The sequence below is a fragment of the Glycine max genome, chromosome 3, assembly GCF_000004515.6.
Source record: "Glycine max cultivar Williams 82 chromosome 3, Glycine_max_v4.0, whole genome shotgun sequence".
Lineage (NCBI taxonomy): Eukaryota > Viridiplantae > Streptophyta > Magnoliopsida > Fabales > Fabaceae > Glycine > Glycine max.
This window is the reverse complement of record NC_016090.4, coordinates 4,906,056-4,922,216: the sequence shown is the minus strand read 5'-3', so window position 1 is coordinate 4,922,216 and position 16,161 is coordinate 4,906,056. Positions and strand designations below refer to the sequence as shown.

Below are 16,161 nucleotides of genomic sequence, written 5' to 3'. Positions count from 1 at the left end.
TTTGGATTGGAAATGGGATTCCTCATCTTGTCCACCAACTAAGCTTGTTCTAGTCCAATGGGATGGCCTGGCACAAGAGGACACTACATGGGAGCCGTTGGATACACTACTCCGGTCTTACAACCTTGGGGACAAGGTTGGTTTGGTTGAGGGAGGGTGATGATAGCAATTCAGATATCTTGGAATGGGAAGAGCATAAGAGCAGCAAGGAATTGGACCATAGCAGGCCCAGAAGAAATACCAGAAAACCCACACGCTTCAATGACTGTGTTTGAGGTTGTTAAGCAAGTACTAAAATCTACTTTGTTATGCCCATTACCTATTTCCACTATCCCTCCCATTTAGTTAGTTATTATAATAAAAGAAAATACATGCTGTTATGAATCTATTGGTACTGTGAGCCATAAGTTTGTTATAACTTTTGGTGCAGAAATCTTTGTATAAATAAGGGAGTATGAATAATAATAAAGACAGAACATAATTTTATCCCATTTATCTTTGCAGTTATATTTCACGTAGTACAGGACCTAACAAAATCACTTCATAAAAACCTTTGTTGTATACTTGTTGATACATTTAAGACCTTCTTGGATTCAAAAACAAGTTGACTCAAACTCAATTTTTTCTTATGCAATGAAGCACCCATACATACGCATTTTTCCTTTCAAATTAATTATCATTTTTAATTTCTGGACACTTTTTGAAACTTTTTTATTTATTCAAGACAAAATTTATCCTACGAGATTTACCTATATGAAAACTAAGGAAACTGATTAATGTTTGAAAAAATTATCATAAACATGATGAGCACAATGTCATGTTTTTATTTTATTTTATAAAGTCATTTGGGTTTTATAGAAAGTCTAATTTTAGACAACTGCGTAACCATGACAATAATGATGATAATAATAATAATAACAATAACAATGATCATGAAAATGACGATACTTTTTCTTCATTTTCTAATTAAATTCTATAGGTACAGTTTCTCAGGTACTTTTAATAAGGTATCTCCAATGATATCACCGGGGGTTTGATGAAGACATATCGAATCCAACCTTGACCGGATCAACCATGTATCTAATTTCTGGTTGAACCGGTTCGGATGTACGATCTGTTTCGATTTTAATAATATTATTTCATTGAATTTAAAAATAAAAAATAAACAATAGCTTCTGATCTAGTAATGATAAAATACGTTTGATTTTATTTTTAGGACATGAAATTAGGGAGCCTATTTTTCTAAATAAAAATTTATATTTTTTTAGCATCTTAACTTTAAAAAGAAAAGCTTCTTTTAATTCCTTTGTCAAATTTTGAGGAAATAAAAAATATAAATTTTTATGTGAGAGAAGGGACTAAATAAACATCTTTTTTAATTTGACGGAGTAAAAAATGCAAAACTTTATTTAAAGGACTAAATAAAAACAGACCCTCTAATTTGAGAAACTAAGAACATAGCTAAGTCAGCAATAATGATTGTTAAATTGGATTATTTAACAATATGAATTAAATGTGGCATATTACCTTTTCAAAAAAGAAAACACATGTTAGTTTCTTTTTGAAAGTTTAAAAAGCATGTCACGCAAGAAGAGTAATTATAAATCATCAGCCATGCATCATCGAAGGAAAAATCCAATTCCATCTCAAAACAGGCAACATATGTTATTGATCTCTTAAATTTTGTATGAATAAGACAAAATAGTCCTTTTGTTATGAGAATGATTAGATTTAGAAACTAAATTTGTCATGATCAAAGTTAATAAATTAATTACAAAGATAATTAATTATTAAAACTCAGTTCGTTGCAACAATGGACGACATGGATCAACGCTTGGTTGCAACAAATCATAATGAGTTTTAATTTCCAACAATGGATGGCAGTGGTGACCGAGAGAGAGATGTATTCAAAATGCAGAGAGTTTTGCGGTGCGGTGTGGTACGGTGCAATACAGAGGGAGTTTTGCCAAGTTCTGTTAACCGTATTAAAAAATTTAAACGGAAGGAACCTATTGAAAATTAAAAGATAAACTACAGGGACTAAATGGATAATTAAATCATTAAATTATTGGGAATTAAAAAACCACTTATTAACTATAGGAACTAAATTTGATAAGTTTGAAAACTATAGGAACTAAATGGGTAATTAAATCATTAAATTATATTGACAGAAACTTGTAGAATTTAATTTTCCTTGATTGTCCATGTGTATCATTTTGAAACTTTTACCTGCATACAGTAAAATGACTACAACTAGTTGACTTGATTAATAATTCAGAAGAAGAAGAAAAAAGGTTAACTTGATTGATAACTAGGATTCGTAATTGCTTATGCTGTGAATATACAGCATATAATACTCGGAATTGATTTAGTCGAAAAGGATGTATCCCATGCATGTATATTGTCCATTTACATCATAAATTTATCATTATTCGCTGTGGTTGGCGTACATATATCAATTAATTAAAACCCTCGGTGGACTAAATCAATCACTGAATAATTCTTTTTTAGGATTTCTTGATACCTTTAATGATACCTAACATAGAACGTTTCTGAGGTGAAATGGTCTTTTTCGTGGGCTCATTCCACACATCACTAGCTATGATACCGTGCAGTTAATTGGTATATTTTTCTATGGACAAACAATAAAAAATGGTATTTTTTCCCCAGCACGCGTCTCAGAGTCTCTATAAATACAGCAATGTGGCAATAGCAATCCAAATAATTGAAATACATAATATAGCTTTATCATTTCCCAGTAGACGATATTGTCATCTACTATAGTACTATATACTATATTGCATATTGATCAGTTATTGATTGCATAGTAATATAATGGCATCACGTGGGTATTTCTTTGTTGTTCTCCATGCCTTAGTGTTTGCATCTATTGCAACCTCAGCTTTGTCACAATTGTCACCTAATTACTATGATTATTCGTGCCCTAAAGCTTTGAGCACCATCAAAAGTGTTGTGGAGGCTTCTGTGCAGAAAGAGCGTCGTATGGGTGCTTCATTGCTACGCTTGCACTTCCATGATTGTTTTGTTAATGTAAGACATTCTACGCTTGTGGGCATATGCATACACATATATATCCATGCACGTGTACATGTATACACACATGTTAATATGATAACAAGTAGTTATTTTGAGTGATGATGATAAGCTGATTCCTTACAAATTAAATGTGGTCATGGAATTCAAATCCTGACTTTTATATATGAGAAAAAAAATCAAGTTAGAAAGGAATTACTCATTTTTGAATGCCTTTAGATTTTTCGAAAAAAAGTAGTGTCAGTATGTGACACAAAATACTCTTTAGTCTAAAAAAATAAATTCATACGGATTAATGAATGTATATATTACCTTAAAGACCCCATTATTTAAAATGTGGGGATTAATTTTTAGATGATGTGAAAATGTGAGGCTAATTAATGACTTGGTTTTGTGACGATGATTCAGGGTTGTGATGGTTCCATTCTTCTAGACTCCACATCCTCCATTGACAGCGAAAAGAATGCAGCTGCTAATTTGCAATCTGCTAGAGGATTTGAAGTGGTGGATGACATAAAGAAAGCTGTGGACGAAGCATGTGGAAAACCAGTTGTTTCTTGCGCAGACATATTGGCTGTTGCAGCTCGTGATTCAGTCGTTGCGGTGAGTAATAATACTATAATGTTGCTTCAAAATTGTAATGCTAGAATATGTTGGAAATAAGGCTTTTTATGTTTAGGAAAATTGTTTAGGAATATTGGAGACTTCGAATAGAAATTTGATAGGAAGGAGAATTCTTTATGGAGGAGAGAACTTTGTATTTTTGCTTCATACAAATGTGTAGGATTACATCTCTATTTATACTACTCTAAAGAGAACTCTAGACACACTAATTCTAGAGAGTTCTCAACTCTAGAGATCCAAAGAGTATTCTAGAAAATATTACAACCATAAGAAATATCTAGACACTCCAAACACTACAAGAATTCTCTAGAAACATGACCCATAATTACTTAAGCCCAAAATAACTAAGTCCAAGGAACCAAATAATTAATTTAGGCCCAAATCAAGTTTATATTTCAACATCCCCCCTTAAACTTGATTTGTGACTCCAAGCATACTCCTTAGCTTCACGAAAGTTTCCAACTTAAGTGGCTTTGTGAAAATGTCGGCAGCTTGATCTTGAGACATCACATACTTCAACTTTACCTCCTTCTTCTCAATGCATTCTCTTATGAAGTGGTAACGGGTGTCGATGTGCTTACTTCTTTCATGAAAGACTGGATTCTTTGCCAAAGCGAGTGCTGATTTATTGTCAACACATATTTCCATAGGTTCTTCTTGTGGCATTTTTAACTCTTTCAACAAGTTCGTTAGCCAAATTGCATGACAAACGCATGATGTGGCAGCGACATACTCAGCTTCACAAGTTGATAGTGTGACTATTGGTTGCTTCTTTGACATCCAAGTGAAAACAGTATCTCCCATAAAGAACACAAAACCAGTAGTGCTCTTTCTATCATCCAAGTCTCCACTCCAATCGCTATCACTATAGCCAACAATGTTATAATTGTCAGAAGAGTAATAGTGCAAGCCAAAGTTTGTTGTACCTTTGATGTATCGAAGGATTCTCTTTGCCGCCTTGAAGTGAGTTGTGGTTGGAGCTTCCATGTAGCGACTTACTACTCCTACAGCATAGAGAATATCCGGCCTTGTACATGTCAAGTAACGTAAACTTCCAATCAAACTTTTGTAAAGAGTTGGATCCACATTCTCTCCTTTTTCATGCTTGCTCAACTTGCTGCCACATTCCATCGGGGTGCCAACTGGATTGGCGTCATCCATCTTGAACTTCTTAAGGACTTCTTTGGCATAGCCTTCTTGGGTGATGAAAATTCCTTTGTCTTCTTGTTTTACTTCGATGCCGAGATAATATGCCATGAGTCCCATATCCGTCATCTCAAATTCATTTGACATATCTTTCTTGAACTCTTCGAACATGCTTGGATTGTTCCCTGTAAAGATCAAGTCATCTACATACAAACACACAATCAAAATATCTCCACTTTGCGCTTTGATATAGAGCGCATGCTCATATGGACACTTGATGAAGTTCTTGTCTTGAAAGTATTTGTCGATTCGAACATTCCAAGCTCTCGGTGCTTGCTTGAGACCGTACAACGCCTTCTTCAACTTCAAGACTTTTTCTTCTTGCCCTTTTACTTCATAGCCCAGTGGTTGCTCAATATAGACTTCTTCTTCGAGAAAACCATTCAAGAAGGCTGACTTCACATCCATTTGATAGATCTTCCATTTATTTTGGGCTGCCAAAGAAATGATCAGTCTAATAGTTTCAAGACGAGCAACAGGAGCAAATACCTCATCATAGTCAATTCCTTGTCTTTGACTATAGCCTTTAGCCACCAATCTTGCTTTGTATCTCTCCACATCTCCTTTAGCATTCTTCTTTGCCTTGTACACCCATCTTACTCCGATTGCTTTGTGTCCTCGTGGAAGTGTAGTAAGTTTCCACGTATCATTCTTCGTGATTGACTTGATTTCTTCGTCCATGGCGTCTTTCCACTTTATGTTTTCCGCCGCTTCTTGATAGCTTAGAGGCTCACAATCACCAAAAAGACAAAAGAGGTTAATGTCGTTTAGGTTTTTGGTTACCTCATAAATCTCTTCAATGCTCCTTAGTCGCGGTGTCCTCTCACTTGAACTTGTTTCATCCAGCCTTGGTGTCGGTGAGGCAGGTGGTGTAATATGTTCCTCTATGATTGGTTGTTCAATTTCATCATCTTCTTCAAAATAAGGAAGAAAATCATACTTATCTTCTTGAACACTCCAATCCCAACAATCTTCTTCGTCGAACTCCATGTCGCGACTTATGACGATCTTTCTACTATTTGGATTATAGAGCTTGTACCCCTTGGATCTTGAGTCGTAACCCACAAACACGTACTTCTCACTTTTATCATCAAGCTTTGTCCTCTTTTCGTCTGGAACATGGGTATAGGAAATGCTTCCAAACACTTTGAGGTGAGAGATCCCGGGCTTCCTTCCACTCCATGCTTCTTGTGGTGTCTTCTCATGCACGCTTCTTGTTGGAGAACGATTTGTTAGGTAAACTGCACATGCCACTGCTTCAGCCCAAAACTCCTTCGGCATCTTCTTGCTTTTGAGCATGCTTCGCACCATGTTAAGTATGGTCCGGTTCTTTCTCTCTACTACTCCATTTTGTTGTGGCGATCTTGGCACTGTCAGTGGGCAACGGATTCCATGGTCTTCACAATATTTGTTGAACTTATTTGAAGTGAACTCTCCTCCTCGATCAGATCTCATGGCCTTGATAGAAAAACCACTTTCTTTCTCCACGAGAGCTTTGAACTTCTTAAAGTTTTCAAACACTTCTGATTTCTCCTTCAAGAAATAAACCCAGGTTTTTCTGGAATAATCATCAATAAAGAGGAGAAAGTACTTATTCTTACCAAATGAATTGGGTTTGATTGGTCCACAGACATCGGTGTGTATGAGCTCTAGCGGCTTTGTTGCTCTTGTTGTTGATTCCTTTGGAAAACTTTTACGAAATTGCTTCCCAATTAGACATCATTCGCAAAGTTGGTCTGGGTGGTTGATGCTAGGCAAGCCTCTCACCATCCCCTTCTTCGCTAAACGTTCTAGACCGTCGAAGTTGAGGTGCCCGAACCGTAGATGCCATAGCCACGAAGAGTCGGTATAGCAAGCCTTGAGACACTTTGCCACATCATTTTGAATGTTCAAGAGGAACATTCTATTCTTTGACATAGGCACCTTAGCAATCAAGTTATGTCTACAATCTCTTAAGAAAACACTATGTTCTTTCAAATGGATGTCATAGCCTTTCTCTAATAATTGTCCCAAGCTCAAAATATTATTCTTCATGTTAGGCACATAGTAGACATTGGATATGAATTGATGACTCCCATTCTTCAAACGTATGAGAACTTTACCTTTGCCTTTGACTGGTATCTTTGAGTCATCTCCAAATGAGACATCGCCATTTGCCGCTTCATTGATCTCCACGAACATGCTTTTATCGCCGCACATGTGGTTGCTTGCGCCGGTGTCGAGGTACCACTTGTTTCTTTTCTCTTCAAATTTGTTTTGGCACGCGAGTAGCAAAGTTTCTTCTTCTCCGCCTTTTTCTTCTACAAAGTTAGCTTTCCCTTCAACCTTCTTCGAGAATCTACACTCGGATGCATAGTGACCAATCTTGTTGCAATTGAAGCACTTGATTTGTGATTTGTCATACCTCGACCATGAATTTCCTCTTCCACGACCTCTTGTTACTTGTGGATTCCAACTTCTTTCTCCATTGTTGAATTTGTTGGAGTGGTTGTTGTAACCACCTCTTCCTTCTCCTCCATGTCCTCGTCCACGTCGATGATCTTGGCCGCGACCTCGTCCTCTTTGGCTCTTATAATTTGCATAGTTTGCTTCCTTTACGTTGAGTTGTAGTAGTTGCTCCGTAGCCTCCTTTTGTTTAATTTTTCTCTTTTGTTTTTCTTCGTATGCTTGTAAGGAACCCATGAGTTGCTCAATAGTCATGGTCTTTAAATCCTTGTTTTCTTCAATGTTGGTAACAATGAAGTCAAAACTTGGATTTAAAGTTCGAAGTATTTTTTCAATGAGCTTCACCTCATCAACATCTTCACCATTTCTTTTAAGTTGATTGACTACGGCCAATACTCGAGAAAAATAATCAGAAATTGACTCGGACTCCTCCATAAACAAACGCTCAAAGTCACCTCTAAGAGTTTGAAGACGAATCTTTTTTACCTGCTCAACTCCTTTGTTGCAAGTTTGAAGCTTATCCCATGCTTCTTTGGCCGTCGTTGCGTTGGATATCTTCTCAAATGTATCTTCATCCACCGATTGATAAATGAGAAAGAGAGCTTTCTTGTCTCTCTTTCTTGACTCCTTCAACGTCTCCTTTACACCTTGGCTTAGCGAGGCTTCATCTTGCTCCTCGAAGCCATTCTCTACGATATCCCACACATCTTGAGCTCCTAGTAGCGCCTTCATCTTGATACTCCAATTATCATAGTTGTTCTTTGTGAGCATCGACATTTGGAAAGGAAAACCTCCATTCGCCATCTTTTGAGGATCTTGAAGCTCTGATACCACTTTGTTGGAAATAAGGCTTTTTATGTTTAGGAAAAGTGTTTAGGAATATTGGAGACTTTGAATAGAAATTTGATAGGAAGGAGAATTCTTTATGGAGGAGAGAACTTTGTATTTTTGGTTCATACAAATGTGTAGGATTACATCTCTATTTATACTACTCTAAGGAGAACTCTAGACACACTAATTCTAGAGAGTTCTCAACTCTAGAGATCGAAAGAGTATTCTAGAAAATATTACAACCATAAGAAATATCTAGACACTCCAAACACTACAAGAATTCTCTAGAAACATGACCCATAATTACTAAAGCCCAAAATAACTAAGTCCAAGGAACCAAATAATTAATTTAGGCCCAAATCAAGTTTATATTTCAACAGAATATAGCTAATTATAACCCAAAATGATATGCGTTAAATGTTTATCATATATATATATATATATATATATATATATATATATAAATATGAGAAATTATGGTTAATGTTATGAATTGTATTAGTCCATAGCGAATTTTTTATTAATCACGATGTCAAATATACCAGAGATCATAAGATGATGCAATGCAATTTTTTTTAGAACTTTGACTGCATAAAAGTCAAATAAATGTATGTTACTAAAAAGTAATATAAACTTTATTAATTATCCAGGGAGTCAAGGACTCAGTTCGAATAGTATAAAAGTAAACCGGAGGATTTTTAACCGACCCATAAATATGTAACGTTCAGAGCAAGTGTAGGGTAGGGTAATTGTGATGGCCATATTACTACGAAATTTGAGAACATACAAAATGATGTTGATTAGTTAACTTTCAAAGAGTTATATTTATCTGTATAACGAATTTTTACAACACTTTAGACCATATAATCTGTGTTTTTTATTACATAAATTATTTTATTATATATCCCTTATTTCTTATTTTATTTCTCTTTATTATTCAAAATCCTTTATATAAATTTTTTTTTAAATACAATTTCTCTTCCTCAAAATTCGTATAAATAATTACTAAATATTCTAGCTTTTGTTTTTTGAAAGAACTAAATATTCTAGCTGAACAACACTATACTGTCATCTCTATATAAAAAATGAATGAACCTAGTTGTGAACAAGAATTAATTATGTGCATATGCTCCATGCAGTTAGGGGGACCATCATGGAAGGTGAGACTTGGCAGAAGAGACTCTACTACAGCAAGTCGTGAAGCAGCAGATGCAAGCATTCCAGCACCATTTTTCAGCTTATCTGAACTCATCACCAACTTCAAGAACCATGGTCTTGATGAGAAGGACCTTGTTGTTCTTTCTGGAGGCCACAGCATTGGATTTGCACGTTGTGTTACATTTAAGGACCATATCTACAATGACTCCAACATCGATCCCAACTTTGCACAACAACTTAGATACATTTGCCCTACAAACGGTGGTGATTCCAACCTTTCTCCTTTGGACTCAACAGCGGCAAAATTTGACATAAACTATTACTCTAATTTGGTTCAAAAGAAAGGGCTTCTTCACTCTGATCAAGAACTCTTCAATGGTGGTTCTACTGATGAACTGGTCAAAGAATACAGCGACGATACCGAAGATTTCTACGAGGACTTTGCGAACTCGATGATTAAGATGGGAAATATTCAGCCCCTCACCGGGAATCAAGGTGAAATTCGGGTTAACTGCAGGAATGTGAACTAATTCATTGCATAAATTATGCAATAAGTATGCATTATACATACAGAATAATTCTTGACTGGTGCACAATTAAGAATTTATTATTTATACATGTAATGGTATGAATTCTTTGCCATAAATTGTTTGTTTTCAAATTCCTTTTGCATTGATTCTAAAAAGGTAAAATTTATTTGAACCATGAGTTTTTTTATAATATATAAAACACTCATTTTGCTATACATATCACATCAAGTAATGATATAACAAATGAATTGAAAGTTTATAAGAGGAGGAACAACTCTCATCTTCTTACAAGGTATTTTTTTTAACAGCAAAAAGAATTTTATTAAAGGTTATTGGCCATGAAGTGTGACCACACCAGCACGAAAATTACAATTAAAGCACGCAAAAAAATGCAAAAGCTCTCTGTATAGGAGCAAATACAATCAAAACCAGAATTATCCAGATTGTAATAGGCACTCCAACGGATTGGAAGACCAGTTCGCCAGCAAAATCCCACTCGAGCAAGGTCCCTCCCTTATACCTGAACCAAGACCATAACAAACTCTGAGCGTGAAAAAGGACACTATAGGAACATCTGGAATATTATTTTTGAAAATAACATTGTTTCTCTGAACCTACAGCACGTCGCTTGCCAAATAATTAATACTTATGAAGTTTTTCATCTGCTTCCCTCATGAGAATATATATAACTGTGTTGGATGTATCTGATTATAAAGCATTCAGCCCGGCACGAATCAATGAATAAGCAGATAACACCGTGAAAAAACTAGTATTATTCTGTTCCCATGATCCAGAGTCTAGTGTAACATGCGGGAAGCAGGAAGGAAAATTGGCGCGTTAGTCAGTTACAAATGAAGGACACGTGGCTGATGATCTGCATGTGGGGGTAAAAAAAAACGCACGTGTTAGGAGGGAGAATATAAGATTGCGTAAATACTCATTCTAGGTTATGTTGAAGGTGAACACTCTTCCTGTTTGCTTCTCTGATCCTTCTGTTAATTCCTTCTTCTCTGCACCTTCTCCCAACCTTTATACTCTCCTTAATCTCAGGTGCTATTCTGAACCTGTGATGGTTTAGTTAAAGAACGCTGACTCTGTGTTGTTGATTTCGCTCGTTCCTTTTGCTGAAACACTATAGCTATTTTCGATTTTGTTGTGAACATCGTTCCTTGTTGTTATAAACACTATTTTCTGCTATCAATACCAATTATACGTTTCATCTAGCCTATCCCACTAAACTTGACTGAAGATAGAAGTTGTCTCAGTTGAACAACAATATCCTCCTCCCATGACCCAACAAGAGAGGAGTCTAAAGTAAATTTAAAGGGAAAAAAATTACTTTAAAAGAAAGAATTATATGTTACTTTTTCTTCCTTTATAAAAATTAATAATATTTTTTTGTTGATAAACCTAAAATATAAGATTTAGCTCTTTTTATCCTTGGACCGACTAGGCTCCAAAGGCGTCACCTCTAATCCCAAACCCATTGCCAACCATATCAGCCACCAAACAGTCTGTATTATTTGCAATTTGATATAATGTTGCAAAAAATGTTTTTAGATTGAAATTCCCCACCCATCTATTCTTCCAAAAACTGCCCCAATCTCCAATTTCCCGGATTACACCATCAGAGAACTAGCTACTATTCAAGTCAATAGCAATAATATCCTTCCATTAATTCGACGTTTGTCAAATAGAAGAAGGGCTACACATTTCAGAATTAATTAATGCGATCATATCTGAAACTGAGAAGAGGGTACCAGCAAATTGCATTTGAGTATGTCAAAAACCGCCACTGCCACTTTGCAAGCAAACTTATATTGAATCACTACAAGTTCTTTGCTCCCAGGTCCCCTTCTGAATTTGGGAGGCATCCAAATTCCCAATTGACCCAACAAATTTTATTTGACTCCCCCAAATCTGATAGCAATTCAGAAATCCAGGAACAAGAAGAGCAAAAGAGGAGCAAGGATTTGGACCATAGCAAGCCCAGAAGGAATACAAGAAAACCCACACGCTTCAATGACATTGTTTGAGGCTATTACGCAAGCAGTAAAATCTATTCTGTTATGTCTACTACCTATTTCCACTATCCCTCCCATTTAGTTAGTTATTATAATAAAAGAAAATACATGTTGTTATGAATCTGTTAGCACTACGAGCCAAAGTTTGTTATAACTTTTGGTGCAGCAATCTTTGTATAAATAAGGGAGTATGAATGATAATGAAGGCAAAACAGAATTTTACCCCATCTATCTTTGTAGTTTTCTTTCCCGTAGTATAGGACCCTAACAATTGGTCCGACCTACCCCTATGTCGCCCTCAGAACATAATACCAAGCAGGCCGTCATTGACCGATTGGAAGAGGCGGTCACTTGCCTGACCTAGGGCTAGTCTACTCTTACACAAAACCTTGCACAAATCCAAGACACCACGAACGCTAAGTTCAATTCCATTTATATGCTATGACCACCATTCCTCTTTCTCCTCCTTCCTCTTCAATACTAGCTTCACCATCCTCTCCGCGGCCCCATATGAAACTGGACGTGCCACGTTTTGATGGACATGATCCCATTGGTTGGATCTTCAAAGCTTCGCAGTTCTTTGACTACCAAGGGATCCCAGACCATGAACGCCTTACAGTCCCCTCTTTTTACATGGAGGGCCCGACGTTGTGCTGGTACCAATGGATGTCGAGGAATGGTTTCCTCACATCTTGGACAGGCATGCTCGAAGCTCTTGAGTCACGCTTTGCCCCAGCATATTACGATGATCCTTCAAGCACCTTGTTCAAACTACAACAGCAAGGCTCCGTCAATGATTACCTTACAAAGTTCAAACACCTTGCCAATAGAATTTTTGGCCTTGCCCCATCCTTTCTTTTAAGTTGTTTCATCTCCGGTTTGACCCTGGGCTTACGTCGCGAGGTGTAAGCCCTTCAACCCTCTTCGTTGACACAAGCCGCGACCCTGGCCAAGCTCCAGGAAATCAAACTCCTTGGCCAGCATCGAAACTATTACTCTCCACCATCGCCTCGTTACAAAGCACCCGCAAACCCCAACTCTCCTTTTCTTAAACCAAACACAACTTTAGCCCCAAAAATCCTCTTCAAATGTATCACCTTTGAGGAAATGGCTCTTCGGCGTGACCATGACCTTTGTTATCACTATGATGACAAATAAATACCTGGCCATTGTTGTAAACCTCGATTGCACCTTGTAATTGCCGACGAGGATATTGATCCCTTCGCATCAAGTCCCGATGCCCCTTCCTTACCCTCAGACAACTTCGACCCTCCAGATCCAGACCCCGACCCTGACCCAGTTCCTCAAATCAGCCTGCATGCTATGGATGGGGGTAGTACTCATAATTTTATCTAGTCCCGCGTTGCTCACTTTCTTCACTTTCCTGCGTCTCTTTCAGACACCCTACGCGTTATGGTCGGTGATGACTACATGTTGGATTGCACCACTACTTCCTGGCAAGTGACCTCGTACATCCAAGGTCACACATTTGTCCCTGACCTCTTCCATTTACCCATTAGCGATGCAGACATTGTCTTGGGCGTTCAATGGTTAAAACAATTAGGGCCCACCACCAAAAACTATAAGGCGTTGGCGATGTCATTTCCTTTCGTGTCCGCCAACAACACTTATCGTGAATGTTCTTTGGACACAACATTCATTTCAGCCCAACAATTAAATCGATGCACTCAAACACAAAGCCTTTCTGCCCTTTTTGCCCTCACCGCATCACTATCCCGGTACAGTACGTCCTCTTCCCCGTCACACCCCCACCAGACACCAACACCTCCCCAGATAACCTCCATCATCATCCAATGTCCAGAAATCTTCTATGAACCAACCCACCTACCACCCTCTTGCACAATCTAACACCATATCCACCTCACCCCTAACACCAACCTAGTCAACATCAAGCCCTATCGATACCCACATTTCCAAAAAACCAAAATCAAAAAACAAGTTGCCTCGATGCTCAATGCTGGACTGATACAACCCAGTCATAGTCATTTTTCTTCTCCGATATTGCTTGTCAAACAGAAAGACGACAACTGACACTACTGTGTCGATTACAGACCCTTCAAAGCCGTAACGATCAAAGATCATTTTCCCATGCCCATAATTGACTAATTATTGGATGAATTCAGCCACACATCTTGATTTTCCAAGTTAGACCTCAAATGGGGCTTTCACCAGATACGAATGGCGGATTCCGATATCCAGAAGACAGGCTTCAGAATTCACCATGGCCACTATGAATTCAAGGTCATGCCATTTGGTCTCTGCAACGCACCATCAACATTCCCGGCCACTATGAACGACACCCTTCGTCCTTTTCTTTGAATGTTTGTCGCCATTTTTTCCAATGATATCCTTATATACAGCCCCTGTTCGTAGTTGCATGCCCAACACTTGAAGCAAGTTCTATAGACACTATCACATGCACAATTTCTCTTGCGCCAATCCAAATTCCTCTTTGCTCAGTAGAGGTTACATTCTCTTGGCCACATAGTCTACATTCACGGGGTGGCTCCGGATCCCGACAAAATCCAGGCTATGCTCACCTAGCCAGCCCCGTCCACTCCTTCTACCCTGCGTGGATTCTTGGGATTAACCGGCTTCTACCAGCGTTTTATTAAGGGTTATGCCGCGCTCGTTGCTCCACTTACTTCGTTGCTTTGTAAGGACAAGTTCCAATGGTCTGAAAAAGCCTAAACAACCTTCGAACAGTTGAAACAGAAGATCATGAAGGCCCCGGTTCTGGTTTCACCAGACTTTTCTGCCTCTTTTACTATAAAGATAGACGCCTCATCACGAGCTATAGACACGGTCCTTCAACATAACTCTCACCTAATTGCTTATTATAGAAAAATGTTTTGCCCATTTTTGCATCTTACATCGGCTTATGTCCAAGAATATCACATCATTACCGCTGCAGTTCAAAAATGGCGGCACTACCTACTAGGCCATTCATTTACCATTTTGACGGAACACTGAAGCCTCAAAGAGCTTATGTCCCAAGCTATTCAAAGTCCTGAGCAGGAAATCTATTTGTTCAAATTACTGGGGTATGATTATGTTATCTAGTACAAGTTAGGATCTTAGAACATTGTGGACGATGCATTATCCCGAATTACGGCACCGGACGAAGCATAGTTTTACTCCGTATCAGTGCCTATGTTTGTCTTCTTGGATCAACTCTGGGATACTCTTCTAAAAGACACCCAATACACAACACTGTTGGACAAGGTCCATCAAAATCCTACCAAACATCCTGACCTCAAGGTCTATCGCGAGCTTCTCTTTCAAAATGGAAGGATATGATTGTCGTTCGCAATACATTTCACCAGCTTACTATTGCAGGAGTTTCACTCTTCCCCAATTAGAGGACACATAGGTGTCACTAAGAATTTCCGCCGCCTGCAGCAAAACTTTGATTGGCCCCGCATCCTTGAAGATGTTCGTAGCTTTGTCTCCTAGTGTCTTGTTTGTCAACAAAAAAAATATGACACCAAGAAGCTGGCAGGTCTCCTCCCGCCCCTGCCTATTCCTTCAGCCATTTGGGAAGATGTTTCTTTGGACTTCATCACCGGGCTACCACCGTCTCACGACTTTACCATTATTCTGGTTGTCATGGACCAATTTTCAAAAGAAGCCCATTTCGGGGCACTATCGCCACACAATACCGCTTATAAGACTGCCTTCTTATTTCTTGACATAGTTTGTAAGCATCATGGCTTCCCACAGACCCTGGTTTCAGATCGGGATCCATTGTTTATTAGAAAATTTTGGAGGAGCTTTTTCGCCTCAGTGGAACCAAGCTTCGGATGAGCACTGCCTATCACTCACAGATGGACAATCAAACAGAGGTCATGAATCGCATCTTGGAGCAATATCTTTGCGTCTTTGTTCATGACAGGCCATCCCAATGGTATCACTTCTAAGATTGACCCCAAGTTTCATATCTCACTATCGAAACTCCATCACAGACCGTCACCCACATATCCTACCGTTCTTCCTCCGACTATCATTAAGAACCATCCAGTCATTGAGCCTCTTCATATTTTGGATTGGAAATGGGATTCCTCATCTTGTCCACCAACTAAGCTTGTTCTAGTCCAATGGGATGGCTTGTCACAAGAGGACAGTACATGGGAGTCGTTGGATACACTACGCCCCGTCTTACAACCTTGGGGACAAGGTTGGTTTGGTTGAGGGGGGGTGATGATAGCAATTCAGATATCTTGGAACGGGAAGAGCACAAGAGCAGCAAGGAATTGGACCATATCAGG

General features: G+C 38.2%; 1 protein-coding gene across 1 annotated transcript; it reads left to right on the top strand.

Moving 5' to 3' along the window:
• Positions 1-2,719: 2,719 nt before the first annotated feature.
• LOC102663236 (peroxidase P7) lies at positions 2,720-10,008 on the top strand. The gene is made up of 3 exons (XM_006576392.3): positions 2,720-3,051; positions 3,463-3,657; positions 9,300-10,008. Exons 1-3 carry the CDS (start codon positions 2,836-2,838, stop codon positions 9,846-9,848), a joined length of 960 nt encoding a protein of 319 aa, XP_006576455.1. The 5' UTR covers positions 2,720-2,835; the 3' UTR covers positions 9,849-10,008.
• The last annotated feature ends 6,153 nt before the right edge of the window (positions 10,009-16,161 follow it).

Coding starts and splice junctions, on each gene's coding strand:
- LOC102663236 (XM_006576392.3), top strand. CDS start 2,836: ATGGCATCACGTGGGTATTTCTTTGTTGTTCTCCATGCCTTAGTGTTT. Junction 3,052..3,462: donor TCCATGATTGTTTTGTTAAT/GTAAGACATTCT, acceptor ACGATGATTCAG/GGTTGTGATGGTTCCATTCT. Junction 3,658..9,299: donor CTCGTGATTCAGTCGTTGCG/GTGAGTAATAAT, acceptor TGCTCCATGCAG/TTAGGGGGACCATCATGGAA.